The 22,734-nt window shown below is 37.6% G+C and overlaps 1 protein-coding gene across 2 annotated transcripts; it reads right to left on the reverse strand.

The window, feature by feature from the left end:
- Window positions 1–724: 724 nt before the first annotated feature.
- On the reverse strand, window positions 725–22,382 carry LOC132110479 (protein FAM135A-like). Of its 2 annotated transcripts, XM_059517116.1 has the most exons (22): window positions 22,264–22,382; window positions 21,816–21,871; window positions 19,701–19,827; window positions 14,599–14,678; window positions 13,580–13,719; window positions 13,399–13,469; window positions 13,059–13,232; window positions 12,683–12,809; window positions 11,996–12,149; window positions 10,422–10,499; window positions 9,966–10,015; window positions 9,153–9,311; window positions 8,483–8,556; window positions 8,231–8,385; window positions 4,355–6,122; window positions 3,048–3,208; window positions 2,857–2,948; window positions 2,477–2,574; window positions 1,816–1,967; window positions 1,599–1,709; window positions 1,403–1,516; window positions 725–1,173 (listed from the first exon to the last, which is right to left on the reverse strand). In XM_059517116.1, exons 3-22 carry the CDS (start codon window positions 19,775–19,777, stop codon window positions 968–970), a joined length of 4,041 nt encoding a protein of 1,346 aa, XP_059373099.1. In that variant the 5' UTR covers window positions 19,778–19,827; window positions 21,816–21,871; window positions 22,264–22,382; the 3' UTR covers window positions 725–967. The 2 variants fall into 2 exon arrangements, with proteins under 2 accessions (XP_059373099.1, XP_059373100.1); XM_059517117.1 differs by lacking the exon at window positions 10,422–10,499.
- Between the last annotated feature and the right edge of the window lie 352 nt (window positions 22,383–22,734).

Raw genomic sequence — 22,734 nt, forward strand, 5'->3', positions numbered from 1 at the left:
AACATTTATTGCGAATACATTTAATGAAATGTGGAGTCCATGTTACAAAACCCTTTAAACAAAAACAGGATAATTTTAATGTCTTATAGGTAGGTATTTTTGCACACAAGCATCTAAAAATTCCTTCATAGGAAACTGAACATACCTACTTTTCCACAACAATGTGATCTGATTACTAGTATATGTGCTGTTTTAAACTGACTAACCATCTAGCCCACACACTTGGCCCATTGTTAATTATTTACCTGTATCCCCTGTAATAATTAAAAATATATATATACTAACATGCTAAGCGTTGGTTTTCTCCACCCAACACCAGGCTGGGTCAAGATTGTGCATGAAAATGCAATGGGCACCAGAGACTTAGTATGAAATCTACACGCGGTCCAAGGCTGCTTCGTTTCAGCTACAATCACGTTCGTCTAGGTTCAGGAAGCCTTTGACATTGTAAAAAAAAAAAAATTATAATTTTGTAAAAAATGTGTAGTCAAATGGCATTTTCTTAATAGAAAATATGGTTTATGCAGTTCGGATGCCAGCCAACCCTAGATACCAAAACGTTCAAGTGAACATGCTTTTACCATGAAAATGACCTGGATTTCCACCCCAAATAAATAGTTAATCGTTTTTTTAGCAGCTACATTTCCAGTTCAGCATAAGGTAGAATAAATTGTTAAATAAAAATGGTAAAAATTAATGTTGCACATAAAAATAAAAAAAACCCTGGGAGGTTTGATTTTCTTTATAATGAATAAACCATTAAAATTATTTTTAAAAAAAACGGCAGAAGAAAAATAAAAAACGAGAAGTTCTACATTCACAACAGACTTGATAGAAACTAAATCAACAACAGAAATAACACTGATATATTTTGCTTTAACTCCAAGAGCATACTTAAAACCGTGAGGAAAAAAGAACCAGAAAAACATCCGTTTGCAGTGAGGTATTCGCTTCTGGTCTAGCAAGGCTACTGAAAAAACTTGAGCCCTGCCACCAGGAAGAACTTTTCCAGGAAAATCTCAGAGTCCAGGACGGCGATGTGGGCTGCCCGGCCAATCAGGGAGTTGGCGGTGTTGGGCAGCGCATGGATGACATCGTAACGCACCAGGGTACAGTCTTTCTTCTGAAGCACAGGAAGTAGAAGGTTCTCGATCATCTCAGCATACACGGGACCTGATCACACAAGATGATAAAGATTTATAAAAAGGAGAGAGAAAAGGAGAGAAATATGTTGTTAGACGCAGTGAAATTCAATTAAAATCCTAAAAGCTTGGACATTGTCCCTAAGATCTCGATCCTTGCTTAAAAATAAAATAAAAATAAAAACTCACTGACCCTAAACTTTTGAAGTAAATAGAGGGTAAATAAATGGTTTTAAAACAACTGTTCCTTTAATTCTCACCAGTCTGTTTGTCCTTTAAGGCTGTTTTGCACATCTCGATTCGAGCAGAGTGATAGGGGACATATCTGTCCTGAAGAGACCCCACTAGCACCACGTTCTTAAAGAACTGAAGACCTGAAACAGAGTTTGAGGGTTTGGAAATGGAGAAACCCAAACTAACATCAGCTTGGTGGAAGCATAATAATGTCACACTCACCTGCTTTCTTGCTTAGCTTGTAGAGGAAGGTCTGGCGTGGGTCAGAGTGGTCACGACAGGTCAGCTGCAGCAGAGAGCCAGATTTCTTCCACTTCTGCATAAACCACAACCCTGACGCAGAGGAAAAATGAAAAAGTGGTTCCTAAAAGCAGTTTAAAAGGAATAGCTCATAAATGACTGTCTTCAGAAAACTGCTGAGTTGATGCGGATGGGTTACCGGTATTGACGAGGGCTGAGCTGTTGTACAGAGTGCCGAGATGTGGTCCAGACAGAGATAGAAATGTGTGCAGTCTACTGAGATAACACTTAAACCTGGGCCTCGCCAGCACTGAGCGTACAATCAGATTTCCCAGAGAATGACCCACAAAACTGTTAAAGACAACATGGTAATTCTGTCATTCTGAGGCAAGATGTGTTTTAGCTTTGACAAGCTCGTATTTTTCAAATCCGATTTATCAACAAGGTCAAATTAAAATTCAATTAGAGGCCCAGGCCAAACTGGCACACTTTCATTTTTAAATTCATTTTAAATTCACACTATTTGTCATTTTGTGGGGCAAGATGGTGATCAAGTGCGCCTGCCTATCAGGCCAGAATGAACCATGATGTACATTGGTTCAGACCTCAAAAGTCAAAAATTGACCAAGGCTCAGGACAAAAAGAGCCACAGGTGTTTAAACATGTCTCTGTGGTGAAGTCATGTGTGGGGGTTTTTAGTCTAGTTTTTTGACAGCACAGCAGTATTTAATTTATTTAATAGAAATATCACACTGGACAGGGCCATTAAAAATGTCTAAAAAAAAAAAATACTGTGATGCTTTTTTTTCATAGCTGAGTTTTACTTTCTCTTATATTTGAGTTTGAGGAAAAGATCTTACCTTATCCTGGAAACCGTGAGGTTGTAGATTTGTATGTACTGCACAATTTCGTCCAAAAGTCTGTCAGTCATGGACTCAAAATCAGCAAATGTGTCATTCTTGAATAACCAAAGAAATTGGTTTTTATCATTTATCAACTCTTTATCAGTGATTTTACATATACTTCATACATACAGTACACATACACAAACATATACATACATATATATATATACATATATATATATATATATATATATATATATATATATATATATATATATATATATATATATATATATATATACACACACACAAACACACACACACACAATTCATTTCACAATTCTAGAAAGTGCCCTAAGCCCAGTGCTTGTTCATGGGACTGTTCTGCAGCTTACCTGATTGCGCTCTGACATAAGGAAATCTATACGAGCTCCAGGCAAACCGATCTCCAGATAAGTCTTCACTAGACGCAGATCTGCACTGTTACCTAAAGAAATCGTTTTAATCATTATAAGATAATCTGAATCTGTAAATGTGGACTCAGTTATAAATAGGATATACTGACATCTAGAGTGTGACTGCTTACCATCCAGACCATGTACACACACTATTAGATGTATGCCCTCATCACAGTTTTCATCCTCATCCATGCTGAAATATGGCACAGTGGACGCCAGATCTGCCACCTCACTGTACAGGAAGCCTGGTAAATTTAGTTGCTTCAAATCCTCTTTTGCTTGGGCAAACCTAAAGATTCAAACACACATTCAAAATGTGAGACAAAACAGGAATCTACTCTCAAGTATTTGTTCTTGTATCTACAATGTGCAGTTTCTATGTATTATGCATAAGCAAAATTAAGCTTTTAATGCTGCTTTCTTTAATATTGTTCTAACAATGTCTTAATGTAATAACAAGATCCAAAAGCAATGTGAAACAGCATTTGCAATATCTTTTAAATCTACTGTTATTTGCCATTATTGATGTAACATTTATTATATTAATCTGCATTAAATTACTGCAAAATATTTTGCAAAAATTATATAAAGATACCATTACCTGGGGGAGTAGCCTAAACAATCCCTAAAGCTATATGGCTGTTGTTTCACATTAAAATGAATATGAACATCAATATACCAATATAATATCAATACACCGAGTGTAGTCTCAGCCACGGACCGTTTGCTGAACGTCTGATGCATATGGGACACAAAAGTGGAAACACTTCAGAAGTGTCGAAGTCGTTACGGATTGGTTGAATTCTAAAAGGATTTCCTTGAGACGTGTGCCGCATTCTTTAACGTTACGCCTGGAAACAAAGATACTGTGACGCCAAACCCTCTCACGAAAGAAGAAAGCCGCCGTATTTACAACAGTGACGATGAGCGCTTATCGGGATCAACTAAACACTGGAGTTTCAAAAGTATGTAAAATATTTAAAGTTCAAAGCATAGCATCTTTAAAATACGTTCAAGATTTTTACACACCGATGTGGTATTGTGGCGACATTTCCATGTCTCGAAATGTGACGATGAATGAAACAAACTGTGATTGGTTGTTGGACATGTCGGTCAAAAAGCCTCAGGCAGGCCTTGGCCAATGAAAGCTGCCATGAATTCAAGACCCTCAGTCTGAAGGTTTGGCTATGCGAGACCTTTTTTTTTTTCAGTAATGGTGAATTAATGTAATCAAAAGTGACATTTAAGACATTTATAACATTAATGTTAAAAAATAATGTTAAAGTTTTTTATTTAAAAATGCAGTCCCTTTGAACCTTTATTCGTCAAACAATCCTGAAAATTTGTCTCGCAGTAGAAAAACAATTGCAATATTTTTTTTTTCATTTCTCATGCATGGCAAACTTCAAAAAGGAAAGGAAAAAAGAAAACTCACACTGTCATCTGAGCAGTGGGAGAGCTCTTGTACCAGCACAGGTCATTGCTGGATGGTGCTGGTCCAGGAGGCAGTGTCTGCAGGCCGGCTGAGGGGATGTAGGTTTCCTGGAGCTGTTCCAATGCCAGTTGATCATAAAAAAGGGTCCGTCCCTCTGCTCCCCCATCCTCACACCTTCCTTCCTCCCCTGGGAGTCCATTAACATAAACCAACCCATCGGTCTCCTCGTAGTAACCGTTCTCAATCATCTCATGATCCTGCTCCTCCTCTTCATCCTCTTTGTCAGGAGCATTTGTGCAAGTCTGAATCCCCAGCGTTACAGCTGCAGTCTCCAGTGGGCTGATCTCAGATATATCAGTGCTGGAACGCGAGCCAAAGTAGTTCTCCACAAAGCCTTTCTTCACCAGGTCCGTGCTGCTGGTGACCGATGTACTGGATTGGGCAGTTGTCTGAGGCTCACTACATGCTTCTGGCCCGGAAGCTGCACCACCTGGAAGATCGGTCCCACTAGATCCTGTCGGCCTGTCAGGAGCATTATTTTCACAGAGGGACTGGGTAGCAGAGTCCTCATCTCCTTGAATGATGGAAGCTTTTTGTGGAGTCAAAACTCTAGAGCTCGATAACATGAGGTTGTGAGAATCTCCTGAAAATATGAGGCTCTGTTCCTGCACCAGGATGCTGGACTTTCTGCTAGTGACCTCTGTCTCCACCTCCTCATCCGAGGGGAGTGAATTAATGGAGGTGAGGGAAGACTGGACTCCGCTAATGCCGCTGGTGCTCTCTGGATTCAGACCCTCCAACGCTGTGACTCCCCTGGAGGCAGGGCTAAGAGATGGTCTCTGGTGGGCACTTTGTAGAATCGGCTCTGTTGGCGGCTCCAGGCTAGTAGAAGCAAAAGGAGATGGAGAGAATGGGGCTAGCTGTGTTGCAGAGCTGGGCTCGCTCTCGATTCCTGAGTCTGAGAGCCTGGAGGAGCCTTGAGGAACACAATCACTCCTCAACACAGCTCCACAAGCTCCGATGAACATGGCACCGTCCCCAACTCGACTCTTGAACTCAGAGAAATTGGTCTGCTTGATCTCTGGAACGTCCATCTTGGCGGTTGGATCCGAGTGGTGCGGTAAGAGAATGGTGACCTTTTCGCCCTGGTAGGGGTCCTTGTCGCTCGGCTTGACATCTATATGTCTGAGCCCAGCAGGTGGATGTGTCAAATCAATTCTGGCAGCAGCGCTTTGTGTGGCTTCTGCTCCAGTACCAGCCTGGGGCCTAGCCTGCATTTGCAAACTCAAAAGATTGGAAAAGCTGTCGCTCTGGATACCGACGTTGCCTTGAATGTCACTTGTATTTGGAGCACAATGTGTGGTTGCAGTTTCATTCTGGAAGATGTATTGGCCTATGTCATCGAGCTCGACTTTTGGATTGCACTGAGTGTCTACTTCTTTGGACTTGGTGGTTGGTTCACCATGAGGAACCTTCAAGTTCTTGTAGCCTGTGAGGATCACTGAGTCTTTGGAGCTTTGCCTGATCAGCTTCTTTGAATTTTCAGTCTTGGCATTCTTCTTCAGCTTGATAGATTTGGCTTTGGATTTGAGGGGAGGCTCATTTTGCTCAGGCCAAGCCGTGGCGAGGGCAGCTTGCTGCTTATCTGGGTACGGACCAAGGCCTCCCAATCCACTAGCAATAGAGTCCTTTGAGTTGGACCTGTCTGCTTTAGTGGACACAGAGCCACTCCTGTTGTTGTGGAGACCAAGCCATGGACCATCGCGATCTTCAGGGTAGAAAAAATATGGTAAGTAGTCGTTTAACAGACAATTTATCCAAAGTCACTTAACTATTGGGACTGTTACCATGGTGCAAAATGAGATTAAAGAAATAACAGTGAATTGAACCTTTATGATTTACATAACCAAACCAATATGCCACACCTAGTTTATCTTAAATCAGTTTGTGCTAGTTCATGCTGTTTTTGAGATTTCAAAGGTCTTGTCCCTTTTCTACATAGTCACTACATTTAGTTCAGGTTTAATAATAATAATAATACATTTTATTTGTAATGCGCTTTTCTTAAACCCAAAGGTTTGTCCAGTCTTGCTCCTGGAGTTAGGCTTAACCCTAATAAAACCAGAGGTGGGTAGTAACGAGTTACATTTACTTCGTTACATTTACTTGAGTAAGTTTTTGGGGTAACTAATACTTTTCGGAGTATATTTAAAGATGGGTACTTTATACTCTTACTTGAGTAAATTTTTGGGGAAAAATCTGTACTTTTACTTCGTTACTGTGGGCGACGCTGCTCTCGTTACTTTATGCAATAAATGTTATAAATGCTTCAGTTTATTTCAAACGCGCCGTCTACTTTTCTCTGGGCAATGAGCGATGCCCATTTGCGAATGATTCATTCTTTTGAGTCGATTCTGTTCAAAGGCTTGATCAAACCAATTGGCAAACGAGTGAATTGGTTCATGAATCAGTTTGAATGAGTCGTTCAATTCCCTGCCGCACGCGCTGAGCGTCTGAAGCGGTTCACTCGGAGTTGTAACGTTTAACATCAGCAGCGTTGAAAACGTGACTGGAACTGCACTGAATTGAAAGCAAATCTGCAAAGGCTATTATTTGCTAGCGATGGAGATCCTTATTAGATGAACACCGCGTGTGCTGTCTACTGTTTAACAGGTAATAACTTGGGCTACATTTGATTACAGTACACGATAACACTGTGACATTACTTTGTTGTAACGTTACGTGTGTGGCTTATAACAGAGGGGAGTCAAGTTGAATGCAGCTTCCAAAAGACAAAAAATAGCCGATTAAGATTTTATTAATTTTAATACAATCACACCGTTGCGAGTACGTTCAGCAAGTCATATCATCAGCTGCTAAATTCAGATCTGTGATTGCTTGCTGGCGCTGAGCCAGAGACAGACGCGTTTTTACAGCACTGCGCATTATAACCAATCACACATGATTCTTTTGAGCTGATTAAAGCATTGGCCAATCAGAGGTGTTCCGATAAGTCATCGCTGAAATGCCGGTGCTTCCTTCAGTCACTCACTGACTGAATACCTCTTTCTGGCAAATTCTCTCTTCACAAACAACAAAGTGCAGATGTGTGAACGAATCTTTAATTAAGATATTGATTTCACAGTGTTAACAGTTTCAGTGATTTTAATGGGAGTTTCTGAGAGTGATTGAAATCTAGACTGTCAGTGAAAAGTATCTTTAATAATGTAAATGTTATTTGCTCTCTTTCTGAACAATGAAAGATTAGTAGCAATATTTATATCACATTAACTTTCAATGTTAAATTCACATTTAATATAAAGTCAGTCGTATTAAAAATATGTTATGGCATACCTATATCTGTTACTTAAGTAAACAGACAGGGTTTTATAATAAATTACATAAATTGGAGTAAAGGCTGATGAAATATATACATTTATACACGCACACATACATTACATACATTTTATCTATATATCTAAATAAAAATAGGCTCAGTATATATGACCCAAAGTAACTAGTAACTAACTACTTGAGTAGATTTTTTATCCAATACTCTTTTACTCTTACTCAAGTAACTATTCAAGACTAGTACTTTTACTTTTACTTGAGTAAATATTTCTAGAAGTACTTTTACTTTTACTTGAGTACAGTTTTTGGGTACTCTACCCACCTCTGAATAAAACATACCTGAACCAGTTAATTAAGGTCTTCAGATTTACTAGAAACTTCTAGTCAGGTAGGTTGGAGCTAAACGATGCAGGAAGGTGGTAAGTCTGCATTAAAACTTGAACAAATCTTTTTTATATGAGCTGATGGATAAAATGATAATCAAAGATTATCACGTTATCAATCCAGAAGTGCCGTTATACATACCTTCGGTAACTGATTCCAAATATCTGTCCTCAAAGATTATTGGTAGGGAGTTCACATCACCATCAAGATCTGCACATTCTACAGGAAGTGGTGGCAAGGACAAGAAGTAGGAGGAGTTCTTAATAGCTGTGGTCATCTGTTGGTGACTGTGAGCACTGTTAAATAAAGTAGTTCATTTGAATTATAATGAGTATTCACATCTTTTCTTTGTGCAAAATAACTACATCACAGTAATGATATTTTAAGACGTACTGTAGTTCCTGGTAGGCTAGTGCACTCTGTCTTGGGTGTTCAAGACAAAAGAAAGCTTCTGCAAATCTTTGCACCTAAAAATTATAAATACAACATACATAAAGCCAGAAATATACTATGCACAAACACCTCTAACTATGCAGCATCAATTTCATGTATCTTTGCTTTACAAAATGTGTCAGAATGTAATGCCTGTTTCACAACGAAAGCTTGAGATTTGCATCAGTGTAACTTCATCTTCACTGCAGCTGCAGACTAGTGAGAGTATTCACACCGGAAGCGTGTGTACAGCATCACAGTAACAGCTCCAAAGCTACATATTTCTTTACAGAGATAACTATACATTTGTTTTAGAAGTTGGTCAGTTATAAACTTGAAAGTTTGTTAACCCTGGGATACACATGTAAATGGTTAACAATAAAAACAGCTCTGATCATGTCTTTTCAGTCATATTTTGATCTAGTACGTGCTGCTTACGTATTATATATATATATATATTTCATTTCTGACATACTCAAATTAATGTTAAAACACACCATACATGCTTATTCTGTGCATTCTTAGCACTTTTTTGTGTGAAATCACATTTATTTTGTCCATCAACAGTGTGCTGCAATTAAAGTATGCAAGTAGAATTTGCAATGGTAAAAAGAAATCTCAGAGAGCTCACCCGTAATGTATGGTGCTCCTGGGCCAACAGCTCAGAGACACGCTCATTCAGGGACACCACTTCCAGGAAATTCCCCCACAATGCCATGAGCAGAGAGCATAGCTGCGCCAAATTCATGTTCACCAGTTCAGCCAACTCATCTGGGCTCTCTGCCCTCTGCTACAAGATCACATACACAAAGAGCCAAATTTTTAAGAACTAGAACTCCAAGGCACTCGAATTGTATAGTGAAAAGTTAAAAAGCCTTTATTGCATCACTGGCTATATACGTTAAAACTCTTTTGGTGAGAGGTACATCTACGCGTTGCGGCTACATGCCTTCATCAGGGTGTCCTTTGTACATTAAATAACCAAGCTGTAATGACCTGAATAAGTCATTATTCACTACTTGAATAATTCAGTGAATTAAACACTTAAAAAAAAATGTGATGCATAACCAAAACACATTATTCACAATATGTTCATGATATGTCTGGAATCGATTAAAAAAAAACACACACTTTAGATTATTTAATACTTCAGGTAAAATAAATGTAAAGAAAATATTTTTCTAAACAAAAAACATCTTCACAAAATATGTAAAATAGAACATATTATAAAATAAATAAATTATAAAACTCTTATTGGATGATTCACTTTTCCAAACGTTTCTTCACTGATCAAAAACGGAAAAATAACAAAATCCCGTTTTTTCAGATGTTGCCAGATGGTAAAAACACCCTCTAATAAAGTTTGTGTTTACTTGTTTGGGAAATATCCTGCTCTGTATTTTTCCATTTCTTTTGCATTAAATGATTTTAAACTATGACATACCTTGACTTGTTCACAAAGCTCATCAAGTCGGACCTCCACATCAAGTTCCTCTAATAAAAGAAAAGAAAAGAGCAGTTCAAATATTGTTCCAACAGGAGCAGCATAGAGTGAATGAGAGAGAAAGGTCTGTCTGAAGAGCCTGTGATTGACAGCACATGAGAGGGATCTAGAGGACCAACAGCACAGGAAGTAGGAGTCAGAGGACACAGAATACCAGCAAATTTCAAGCAATAAGACTGATCCCAAGTCAACCTGAGATCTGAGATACTACTAAAGGAAAGAAGGACTAAGTTGATCTAAAATCTCCCTCACTGAAGGACACTTGCCATTGACAAACATCCACGTTAGGGGAAACGGAAGAAAGAAAGAAAGAGAGCTAAAAATAAAAAAAGAGAAACGAATGAAAGGCAAGAGGTATGTGGAGCGATTTAGAGGGTCGGTTTTGAAGGGACATACCTATGTAGACGTGACTTTGGCCTCGAGGGTAAGGTCTTCTGAGAACTCGTTCATAAAGGACCTGCATGCTGGGCTTGGCTAGTGGTGGGATTGCACATATAGGCACGTTTAAAACTTTCACTCTCACCTTTAGCTGTTTGAGCTCAAAATGAACCCTCAAATACATGCAAGTTCAGTGACTGTCAGAAGCAGCAAGGGGTGAGTAGTTTAGCTTTGAATGAGTAAGTGAGGGCTTACGGTGAAAGTTCTGGAGGGAAAGTCGTATTAAAGACTAGTTCTGAGGTCCAAACACACAAAAACAGAAGATAAAAGCATCCGCATACTGATACATACATAAGAAGGAGGCATACAATATGCAGGTAAATAACAGCAGGTCTCCAAAAGTCTCTAAAAAGTTATTCAAGTGAATGAGTGGATTAGTGTGAGTGAGTATTCAGTGATCTGACGGGCTCTGATAATATAAAAAAAATATATATTAATATGTGAAAGCAAATGATCCAATGCATTTACAGTAAACACACCCACACACACACACACATATATATATATATATATATATATATATATATATATATATATAAACAGTACGGGGAAGGAAATATGCAAAAATGTATATATTGTGAAAAAATATATAAAAATAACAAAACATTGATATACATTTTTAAATGCAATCAACAATCACATATAATTTGAAAGAAAATAAATCACAATATAAAAATATTATAGAGCAAAAATTCAAAAGCCCTTGAAGAAAGTTCTGTTCTTTAGCCCCAGGGTTTTCATTCAGCATCTCTGAAGGTACTTCCAATAGTTCCATGAAGAAAATTATATATAATACTATTTTTCCCTCTATTAAGATCTTCTAAATATTCTCCCTAAATTCTCCACACAAATTTCTTGTAGTCTTTTGGTCAAAAGGATTTTTTTTTATGCTCACCAAGGCTGCATTTTTTTGATCAAAATAAAATAAAAATTTAAATGATCTTTAAATTTAAAATTTATAATGATCCTTCAGAAATCATTCTAATAGTATTTTTTTTACTGCTCAAAAAAAGTTTTTTTTTTTTTTGTAACTATATTGAAATCATTTGTGCTGCTTAATATTTTTGTGGAAACAATGATACAGTACATTCTTTGATTTATTTGATGAATAGAAAGATTTAAATTATTTATTTAAAACAGATTTTTTTTTCTTTTAACAAAGTCTTTACCATTGCTTATGATCAATTTATTGAAACCTTGCTGAGTAACAATGCATTAAAGTTGTATAGTCCGAACCTTTGGATAGTAGTGCATACCACATGCCCTTAGAGCACATACCGAAGCTCAGTGATTAAACTGGCTTTAGCAATTAGTAGGTTTGGTTAAATGACAATAATTAGTAAAGTTTGGTTAAAACAACACCCTTCAAAACAAATTTAAGCAAAACATCATGACAATCACCTACAAAAATGCTTTATACAGGGTCAAAAATTGAAGTGCAGTGTAAAAATGTGTAAAAATAAATAAGTTTAGCCTTCCAACTCAGGTTGGAAACAAGACTTTTATTATTTCAGCCCTAATGGACTACATACCTAGCTCTATGCGCTGAGATGTGGGCAGATTCTTGGTCAGGGAGGTTAAATAGCAGAACAGACCCTGATATGCACGCAGCAAGTTGGCACACATGTTCTGGTGAAGGCTGTAGGCATGCTGTAGGCACTGATCCGATACCAGGAAGGTTTTGCCCTGCAAATCACGAAAGAGATCTTAATGCATCACTGAACGTTGTGTGAACAGCAAGAGCATTAAGAGTTTATGCACTTTGATAATAACCAATTCCCCTCAGTGATACAATCTTTTACATTCGAGAAAAGTTTTGTATTTAATAAAGCTATAAAAGTGAACTAGAATGGCTCTAGAGCGCACTATGTTCAATGGAATTTCTGTAATGCAAATATCACATCATCTCATTTACAGTAACAGCTCAAGCCTTTCAGTTACATGATGTCTATTTATGGACAGATTTAAAGCTCTCACTGATATGAGAAAATCACTGCATCTGTACTTTGCTTTGCAAATGCAATGTCAGCAAAGTGTTTTAGACTAATTGTAATAAAATGAAAAATACACTTTAGTCATTTAGCTAAAATAAAAATAAAAACACTAAATAAAGACCATACCTATTCTTTATGTGTGTAGACATTTTAGCTCTCTTGCACATTAGATGTTGTACTGGTTTTAGTAAGGATTTTTGTGTGTGTGTGCGCATGTATTCTTACATCTGGGGACAGCTGCTTGACGTAGGTGGTACTGAACACCACAGATTCCAGCGTTGGGATGAGAGAGTCTTTGCTTTGTGCCGGAGCATTCCGATTCAGCCAGGTGCTTTTGACTGGCCGTGGGAAACTGAGGGGCCAAACACGGACGGTCAAATACAGTACACACATTTCGGCTGCTTTTTAAAAAAAGGCAGAATTTTGATAATTTGCACCATTTGAATGTATTTTCCCCTTTACTGTAAAGGCTTTTTATGCGTTTGTCTGTCCTGAGAAGCACATCTCACAACTCTATATGACTCAATCTACTGTCTTTGCATGTGACATATTCAAAATTACTATTATGTTCGGTATGTCCAGTTCTCAGTGTACTGCTGACCTGATTAGAGGTTGATGCAGAGCCACCAGTGATGCGTGGATAGTGGCAGAGATGACAGACAGATGGAAATAGTCAAACATGACCTTGACGTGCTGATGGATGCCTCTGTGAAGGCTAAAGTGCAAATGCAGCATTCGACTGCTGATGCTCTGGAGAGAACTCTGGTCCTCGGGCCTGAACCCAGACAAATACAAACACTGTGAATCATGTGACACAACTGTTTTAGGTAATAGTTTTTGTTTGTTCAAATCCCAAACCCTAAATAAGCAACAGTAAAAATCTTCATTAAATGTTATATGATAATCTCTATAAAAAAACATTCAGTTATTCTTCTACATACGAGTAGTCGCCATCGGTGAAGTACAGGTCCAACGACATCTGAAAGTCCATTTCATTTAAGGACTCTTCCACCTGCAGGGGAAGAAAATACTATCACCACCATCACTAGTGATGCATACAGAGGCAGATTTTATCACTGAACCCTTAGTGTGCATGTTGTTTGAGTCATGAGACTCGCTCACCCTCTTTGCATCTAGCAGCATCATCACTTTGAATACGAGGACATCGTTGACTACAATTTCCTCGTTTTTATAAAGGATCTGAAAGGTTTTGCTGCAGACCACATCATCTTGAACTGATGCTGGGAAAGCCAGATCTGAACCTGTGGGATGATAACATATTCGAAGGGCATTACAAAGCACAGAAATACAGGTGCTACTCTTCCATGTAAAACTACATAAAATCAATAAAACAGCACAATGGTTTAATGGAAATAACTGCTGTTATTCCTTCAATTTTAAATTGTTCTGTTCTCAGAAAAGCTTTCTGCCTCGTTGTATTTCGACAAAGTGCACCAACAACGGTGTCAATGAGAAACTTAATTAGTGTTTGTGCATCTTGCATCTAACTGTTATCAATGTCAACCAACATTCTTTTCAAACGTAACGCTAAAAGATAAAAAAAATGTAAACAAACATCCAAGCATACAGACTGCCCTGATACTTCTATGAGAAATCACTGGACAGATAATAAACCTTCTCACCACAGGGAAAGACATTGCAAACTCAAACACAGAGTCTGTTAAAGTGCAGGCAAAGATTCTTTCAACCCACTGTCAAACACTGTAGGCCCTGAGGTGAATGTTGATGTAATATTAAGAGAGCCGTAGGCTAAATTTGTGAGAAAGTTAGATGATTATCTCTCATAACTGAAGATAATCTGCATTCCTTTGAAATACACAGCCTGAAGAAACCTCTAGGGAGGTAAAACTAATAATTTACCTGGCTGACACATTTTATTTGTCTTTAGTAATACAGCTTCAGCACACTCACATTAATGGCAAAATGGAATGAGACATCAGTAAAAATCTATTTGACCAAACAATGATCCAGAACACATCCATACATTAAAACTAAGACTGACATTGCAAACTGCTAGCAGCATAGTTTCCAGCTTAATGTTTTTTGGTCCCTCGTTTTATATTTCTATGGCATCTTGACATGACATGACATGTTCATTTGAGATGGATGAGTGTTTTTACCTGTGGGATGCAGCAGACTGGCTTCCACCCTCTGCGGGATCCGTGGGGGCACTTTCATACTGGCTCGGATCTGATAAAACCTGTCACCACATGCAAGAAAACAAAGAGTGTTCAAAATAAGCTTAAGAATTCAAGCAAAGCATTATACATTTTTAAAAATGTATACCTACTTTTTCACTATTACACAAACACAAAATTAAATAATATATTTTATTATGGACTGAAATGCAGATCTAAATACCCTTTTTTGATGCCTTGAATATTTTTCTTTATACTGAGTGAAGCCTATGTGTAATATATATATATATATTTGATTTAGTGATGCAAAAAAAAAAAAAAAAACCAGTGTCAGACTTACAATTTCCAACAGAAAAATGCAGTTTGTGAACCAATAACACAACCAAACCTCTTGAAAGCAAATTGTTTCTGCATTGTTTTGTTTTTTTTAAAGAAACTGGTCAGCTTTTCTTCTTTCTGTGGTTCTTAGAATGGAAAAAGCCACTATGACTGTCAAATCACACATCTTACATCTCACACCCTCTCAGTTCCTCATTTATACTCATCATAGCTCGGCTGAATAATCTGGACACACGGAGCATATCAGAAAGCTCCTGAACATGGCTGTATCCACACAGCTCGTGTTTATATCCTGTTCTCCATCCTCCCATGCATTTGCAATTAAAGAGGAAGTTCAGGCAACCAAATAGAGCTGCAATTATCCTTCTGACAATAATATCATGACATCAAAAGCACAAAGAGGCACTTATGTGGAAGCGAGGAGATGGGTAAGAATATAACCAACTGGCCGGAAAACAGATCTGAGAACAGGAACAAACAACCAGTCCCCTTGCAGGAGCTGAAGAGGAGAATGACGGTTGCATTATGCTTCCTGTCAAACAACTGAGCAAACCCAATGGCTTACTGTTTTAGTTAGACCCACAGCGACAATGTCAGCATATGTGGAATGTTAACCTGAGCTTGCAAACTGCTGTGTTGACACCAAACAACCCTACTGAGCACTGACAATAAACTAGAGTTTCTTCCTTTGCTCTGAAAATTGACCATATAATAATTTTTTTTTACATATAATGAAAGGAAATGGGAACTGAGACTGTTTGGATATCAACATTCTACAAAATATATTTTTTTTTCTTCAGAACATAAAAGAAAGTCATACAAGTTTGGAATAAAATGACGGTAAGCAAATGATGACTATTTTTATTTTTGGTTAACTATCCCTTTAAACTATTTTATCACAAATAACAATTTTTTTTTGCTTTGGATATCCAGCAAATATAACTGTATATATCATTGTGACTTAACTCTTACCTGTGCTGAATAAAACTGTGGCTTTTCATAGTGAACAATAGCCTCTAGAGATCACGTTACAACAATGGGCCATTAGGCTCTTGTGTGTTGAAATGCCCATGTTTCAAAGCTTAGCATAAGACTAGGCGAGATTAGGTTTAGGAAATACCTGAATAGCATGCTTGGTCAGTTCTTTGGCACTATCTGCAGTTAGCCTCAATTTTATTCTGATATTCACTGCTAATATAAATGTCATCCTCACATTAAATATGAATATGCATTCAGGTTGTCTAGATGATCTACACATTAGTGAAGCTCATACATAATAAAGCTATACATAAGTGCATCCTTAATAGCTTGAAACTGCTTACCCAAAGCCAACCATCCTGCACCAGAGTGTCTTTGATTCGCTCATGTCATTTACAACAAACAGGTTCAGACTTAAAGGTTATCATTATCAAGTTGACAAATTAAAGGGTCACTGGCGAATTCAAGTAACAAAATTGCAATACACAAGTGAAATCTGGATGGGGAACTGTTTTCCTTCATACAATATTCTCAACCTCACATATGCAGATATTGAAATAACTGGACTTTGCCCATGAAATTTCACCAAGCAAGCCAGAGTACCTTTATACTGCACCATACTGTACATATTCCAATTACTAGCTAACAGCCAACTGGCAAGTAAGGCTGTTGTATTTACCCTCATTTGGCAACTGGGTCAGGGTTCATTTTGGGTCCTGATTAAAAAGAAAAAAAAACTTAGGTAGGTATTTTGAGGTGTCCCTATCTGCAAGACAACTCATGGAGAATAAAACTGTGTAACATTAAACAAAACAGTCCAACCAGACAAGTGAGACGTGCCTGAACAGAAATAGTTGTGAGAAGACTCTTTAATTACGAATTCTAAGAAAAGCTGGTACACATGTAGATTGAGAAGCTGAAACTCTTGCCGGCAAGCAATGGCAGGAATGAAAGAGAGACTGTACAGCACTGTAAGAGCATGTTATTAATACCAGTGAATATGATATTGTAGGGAGTAGGGATGTAACGATTCACTCAACTCACGATTCGATTAGCGATTTGATTTCCAGATTCGATTCAATTCACAATTTTAGTTTTTTAACAAAAGGATATTTAAAGGGATAGTTCACTTTCAAATTAAATTTGGTATGTTTTAGCTTACCTCAAGGGCATCCAAGATGTAGGTGTCTTTGTTTCCACAGTAGTTTCCATTTTGATATTTTTAGGTCAAACCGTTCTTATCTGTGATTCACATAATGCAGGTCTATGGTCACCACCTCAAAGAGCATGCACAGAGAAGTCCAAATTAAACAATTCTCCATCGTAAGTACACACTGATGACCTAAGACATGAAGCGAGCGGTTTGTGTGAGAAAACGAAGAATTTAAAGCAGCAGACGCGCGTCCTCTTAGAATACACAGACAATATCGTTCGCTGGTGTGGACGCTAATATCGTTATCTTTATAGTTCTCTTTATATTTATCGTTCTGTGTGTGAACGAGCCTTTAGTCTGCGCAAGCGCGGAAAATTCCGAAAGTGATCTCTTGCGCGTGTATGTCACTCATTGTTTACACAGATATCAGAAGTGTTACCTTTTACTGTGAAGATCTAAACATATTTAGACGTACAGGAAATCACAATGGAAGACGATTTCGATATATCAACAGACAACGGTGAATTTTTTTTCACAACCATATTTATTTGAACCAGAATACACAGATCAAGTACTCGATGGAGGAAGCATCTGTTGCAGCAGCACGTCTCAGAGAGACAGAGACCTCTTCAAAATTGGTGGTGTTTTAGTAGCAAGTGTTGTGAGATGCCAACAGAAGTGGAGAGCATATGTTGTCACGAATGGAACATAGCAATGCCACAACTACAAGACGACGACGAGGACATTGACAGTATCGCATCACACACCTGCCTGACTGAAGATCCTGAGTTTACTCCGCTGTTGAGCCGCAGTGTTTTGCACGTTGTGTTTACCAAGGCACATGTGCTGTTGTGATGTGACAATAAAAGTGACTTGACTTTAGTTTGCCACGTATAAACTGGAGGCGACGTCCAATGCCAGAGGGACCTAATGGCACGCGGTCAATAGAGTGAATAATGTGTTGTATTTTTATTATTATCGCAACTATTATAGGGTGCATTATAAACCAATTAATTCATTACAATTACTGCATTATATTTCAGACAGTGCAGATTGGTGGTGTATCGTGTGGTAAACAGTAAACAATGAGTGACGTACACGTGCGAGAGATGAGTTTCGGCGCTTTCCGCACTTGCGCAGACTAAGCCAGAACACACGCACATGTCACACACCAGGAAGCACGTGTGCCCTCAGATCACTTGGACGTGGTTGTGTACAAGAGGTAAAAACGATATAAATACTGTTCGTTTTCTCACACAAACCGCTCGTTTCGTGTCTTAGGTCATCAAAGTGTACTTACGATGGGGAATTGTTTAATTTGGACTTCTCTGTGCATGCTCTTTGAGGTGGTGACCATAGACCTGCATTATGTAAGTCACAGACAAGAATGGTTTGACCTAAAAATATCAAAATGGAAACAACTGCGGAAACAAAAGACACCTACATCTTAGATGCCTTTGAGGTAAGCTAAAACATACCAAATTTTAATTTGAAAGTGAACTATCCCTTTAACAAAAATTATGAATAAATTGTGTCCTTTAATTATTGCTTGGACAAAATGCTGTACATTTATTTGTGAAATTAAAATATAACTATAATAATATACTAATATAGCACTTGCATATTATTGCTCTTTTGTTGGTTTTGATTGGTTCTATTGTTCTCATTTGTAAGTCGCTTTGGATAAAAGTGTCTGCTAAATGACAACATTTAAATATTTTAAAGTTTTTAATTTAAATTCATTTGTATAATTAAAAAATTCTGAATCAAAAACAGAATGGATTGACTTTAGTTTTGTGAAACTATACATAAAAATATCTGCATGAAACAGCGGACGAGCTGAATGAGATGCAGATTCACTCTCTGCCAGCAGGTGGCGCTTAAAGTGTTTCCTTGGTTTCCCCTGTAAACGAAGCAGCACTGCACTTATGAACTTTAATATGCATTGTCCAGAGGCAAGATGAAAAGAAAATATACAATCTAAACTTTTTTATAGATAGTAAGCTCCCCTCAGACATGAATTTAGATAAACTCCTACCCCTAAATGAATCACGATTTGTTTAGCATCACAACCGATTTGAATCGTCACATATTTTAATCGATTTTCAACCGGCTCGAGGTTAATCATTACATCCCTAATAGGGAGTGCCTAAATGGAGATGAGAGTTGCAGGCTGCAAGTTTCTAAGGTGAGTTTTAGCTTTGTGCTCTGCATTACATTTTACAACAAAACAGCTTTATTTTCAATGTCAAGAACAAATTAGGCTTTACCAATTAGGTTCAAAATGACCAACTCGAAGACCAAGAAGTGTCATTCAAATAAATGTAACTTAAAAAGGGATGTGGAACAATATCATTGACTGTTAACTTCCTTCCAAATTTGCCAAACATCTTATTACAAACACGTTCCATCGTTCACCACCTTCTTTTTGCATAAACTAAACAAACTTTGCTAAAATGCAGTTCATCCCTATTTCTTTGTTGTTTTAGTCGTGGCTTCCAAGCAAGATCAACCTTGAAAATATTTTGCCTGTGTGTGCAACCCGACCTGGAATGACACTTTCTCTGGGATAAGATATTTAGTGGAACAGAAGGGTATTAAAACATGTTCTTACCCTCTTTGGAAGAGATCCACATTATAGAACTTGTGGAGCTCCACAGAGAACTCAACTGTGGCCTGGACCTCCGTCATGCTGGATTCAGGGCTGGAGGAGGGCCTGTCTCAAACGATCGGCAGCAAAACTGTGGAAGAACAGATCAGCGATTTGAACAGTTGTGTCATCACATGTAGAAGGACCAGAGAAGAAGTTGGAATACACATTTCTACACTGAAATTTAGCCAAAAGATGCATTAACGTGCGAAAGAAAAAAAAATATGAACATACGTGTGCATTCAATATTATGTGCGACTGCGCTTACTAACAAAATAGCATACTCATTTTTTCTCTGTGTGAGAAACAGACTAAAATATACATTACTGTTCAAAAGTTTGAGGTCAGTAAGAATTTTCACCTTTTAAAAGTCTCTCATGACTGCATTTATTTGATCGAAAATACAGCAAAAACAGCAATATTGTGAAATATTATTACAATCCTACTGACCCCAATTCTTTTAATAGTAGTGCAAGTTCAGTGATAATCATCCCCTCCACTGAAACACAAATAATAAAAAAGTATAATAATAATAAAAGCATACAGGTTTGAAATAATTCCAGCTTTTTTTTTTTTGCATGTACTATCCCTTTAAATGTACTAACTTGAATGTCTCGTTACACAACACAAATTTATAACATAAAACTGAACAATTTCTGAAATGTGCAACTCACACTTTAACTAACAAATCTCACACTAGAAAGAGAACAGAATCTGAAAATTGCTTGTAAGTCGACTGTAAACAAGACAACTGGGTAAAAAACCTGAAGTAGCAAGCGAAACCTCATGCACTTCCACTTCACTAAGCAACTCTGACCCAAGTTCATCAGACGAGTCTGACTACCTCTTGACATTTAAACCCCACAAATATAGCAACGGCATTCTCGTCTGCAAACATGCATGGATTTGCATACAAGACATCATTCCTACAGTGTATTCTTGATGCTCTTCACCGTGACAGCTTTAAGCCCTGCCTGTGCTTGATCTGAATTACCACAGAATGCTTTCACACACCCCACAGGTCTTCAGAATGATTCACCCTTATTTGCAAGTCACAGTACAGTACTGAGGTGTGATGCAAGATCCTGACAAGTCCAGCACACTTCAGATGGTTCAATGCAAATACCTCCGCTAACGCTGGCTAGACTAGCCTGCGGGGGTCTCTGGAGGATTTCACGCACTTAGTGGCATTATCAGGGGCTTTAGCTTTCATTAATACAGATTAGCTATCTTAAATGAGAGGCGAACTGCAGCTGCCTATAACATGCAAACCACAAGTCAAATCAGATCAACCACAGTTAGATTTTCCTTCCCAACATGTGTCGAGCTGGTGATAAGAGCACAACAGCCCCGTCCCACTGTCAAGCACTGCATACACAGAAATGAACAACAGAAAACAGGCCTTATTTGTGCAAGGGCAGCTACTTTCCTTCCTCCGAGTTGTTCCTGTGAAAATTAAGTTATTATGTCAGTGTGACCCTACTGCTTGGGATTTGAAACGGGTTTTCAAGCAATCAAAACAATGAAAGTTTAATGAAAGCTTCAGTTTTTTTCTCGTATATTAGAATGTGTCTGTTTAATTCTTCTAAGCAAAAAATAACGACTACCATGCATTTTTACCATGGTTTACAGAAAAAAACATTCATGGTAACATATAACAAAAAATCTTGGCAAGCATATTTAGAACAAGAATCATTAGATAACATTAAAAGACTTTATTTACGGATCACAGACAGTGCAGCACCCAAAAACTAACTTCTAATAGTAAATTTTTACCAATCTTTGACTTTATACTCCAACTCAACTAGGTTTTACTCATTTGCCAGCAAGAAGTTTTGAATCATTTAAAATATATTGAAATATATTTAGAATAATCAAATACAGTTCCGAATAATATGTTGTTTCATTTTTACACAAATATATCTGTTTTCACTGAATGATGATGGAACATTATTTAATCCACTATAATTGACATTTTATTTACACAAAATTAACACACACACACACACACTATTTCATATTATCAGTGATTTGAGTAACGTTACATTATTAGTGTAAAGTAAACATTATATGACTCACCCGTCCTGACTCGGTTCAGTATCTTCTTTCCTCATGTCAACTGATAAACCACAATCCTATATAAAAAGACATGAACACATATAAAATACATAAAAACAGCTATTTTATTAAGTTTCTCAAATAAAACATTCAAACAAGCATTTGATACCATTTTATAATACAACTAAACGTATCTAATGTATTATATTACCAATTTCTGTAATATCATAGGTTTAAACATGATTTGTTAACAAAAGCCTTCGTTTTTAATTCATGTCGTGTGAATTTGCGTCCTGAAAGACAGTTAGCTCTAGCGTTAGCCTGTTTTGCTTGTCAAATGACCAGCCTTCACAAACGTCGCACTATTTGCGTGGGTTAACGGATGCGTTATCAAACCTACAACCTGAAACGCAATAAAACAGTTATAGTTTACCAAATTTCTGCCCGTTATGTAATTAAAAACACGTACATGTATCCGCTTTGGGAATTTAGGCCTCAATCCACGGGTTGGATTTCAGAGCGATCCAGCCTCGACGCTCCGATCACCCGGCTGCTTAATTCATCTGCATGCCGTTGAAAATTCACTTAAAAGCACGTATCAGTTAGACTGGCTGAAAAAAAAGAGAGAGAGAAAAAAGAATAACATCTTGATATGTTCAAGTGGTTAGAGTCGTAGATCATAAAAATTGTCCAAACTTGTGTTTAGTGTGTTAGAGTGAGTTTAAGGGAGGCGCTCACACACAAGCCGGTATATGGCAAGCCTTTGTAACATTTAATCTATAGGCTGTACTAGTATCTTTTTCCATGTTACTAGTACTTATTTTTTAGACACTAGTATATTTTCCATTAAGTACTAGTACTTATTCATTAGGTGCTAGTGCTTATTCATTAACTACCAGTGCTTAATCTTTAGGTAGTGTCTTTTGTAAAGTTACTAGTA

Source organism: Carassius carassius, chromosome 30 (genome assembly GCF_963082965.1).
Source record: "Carassius carassius chromosome 30, fCarCar2.1, whole genome shotgun sequence".
In the NCBI taxonomy this organism is placed as follows: Eukaryota; Metazoa; Chordata; class Actinopteri; order Cypriniformes; family Cyprinidae; genus Carassius; species Carassius carassius.

Excerpts from the sequence above, each read along its gene's own strand:
- LOC132110479 (XM_059517116.1), bottom strand. The coding sequence starts at position 19,777 with ATGACGGAGGTCCAGGCCACAGTTGAGTTCTCTGTGGAGCTCCACAAG. Across the intron at positions 10,500-11,995 it reads ATCTCAGCGCATAGAGCTAG|CCAAGCCCAGCATGCAGGTC; the intron begins GTATGTAGTCCA and ends TCCCACCACTAG. Across the intron at positions 1,174-1,402 it reads CTTAAAGGACAAACAGACTG|GTCCCGTGTATGCTGAGATG; the intron begins GTGAGAATTAAA and ends TTGTGTGATCAG.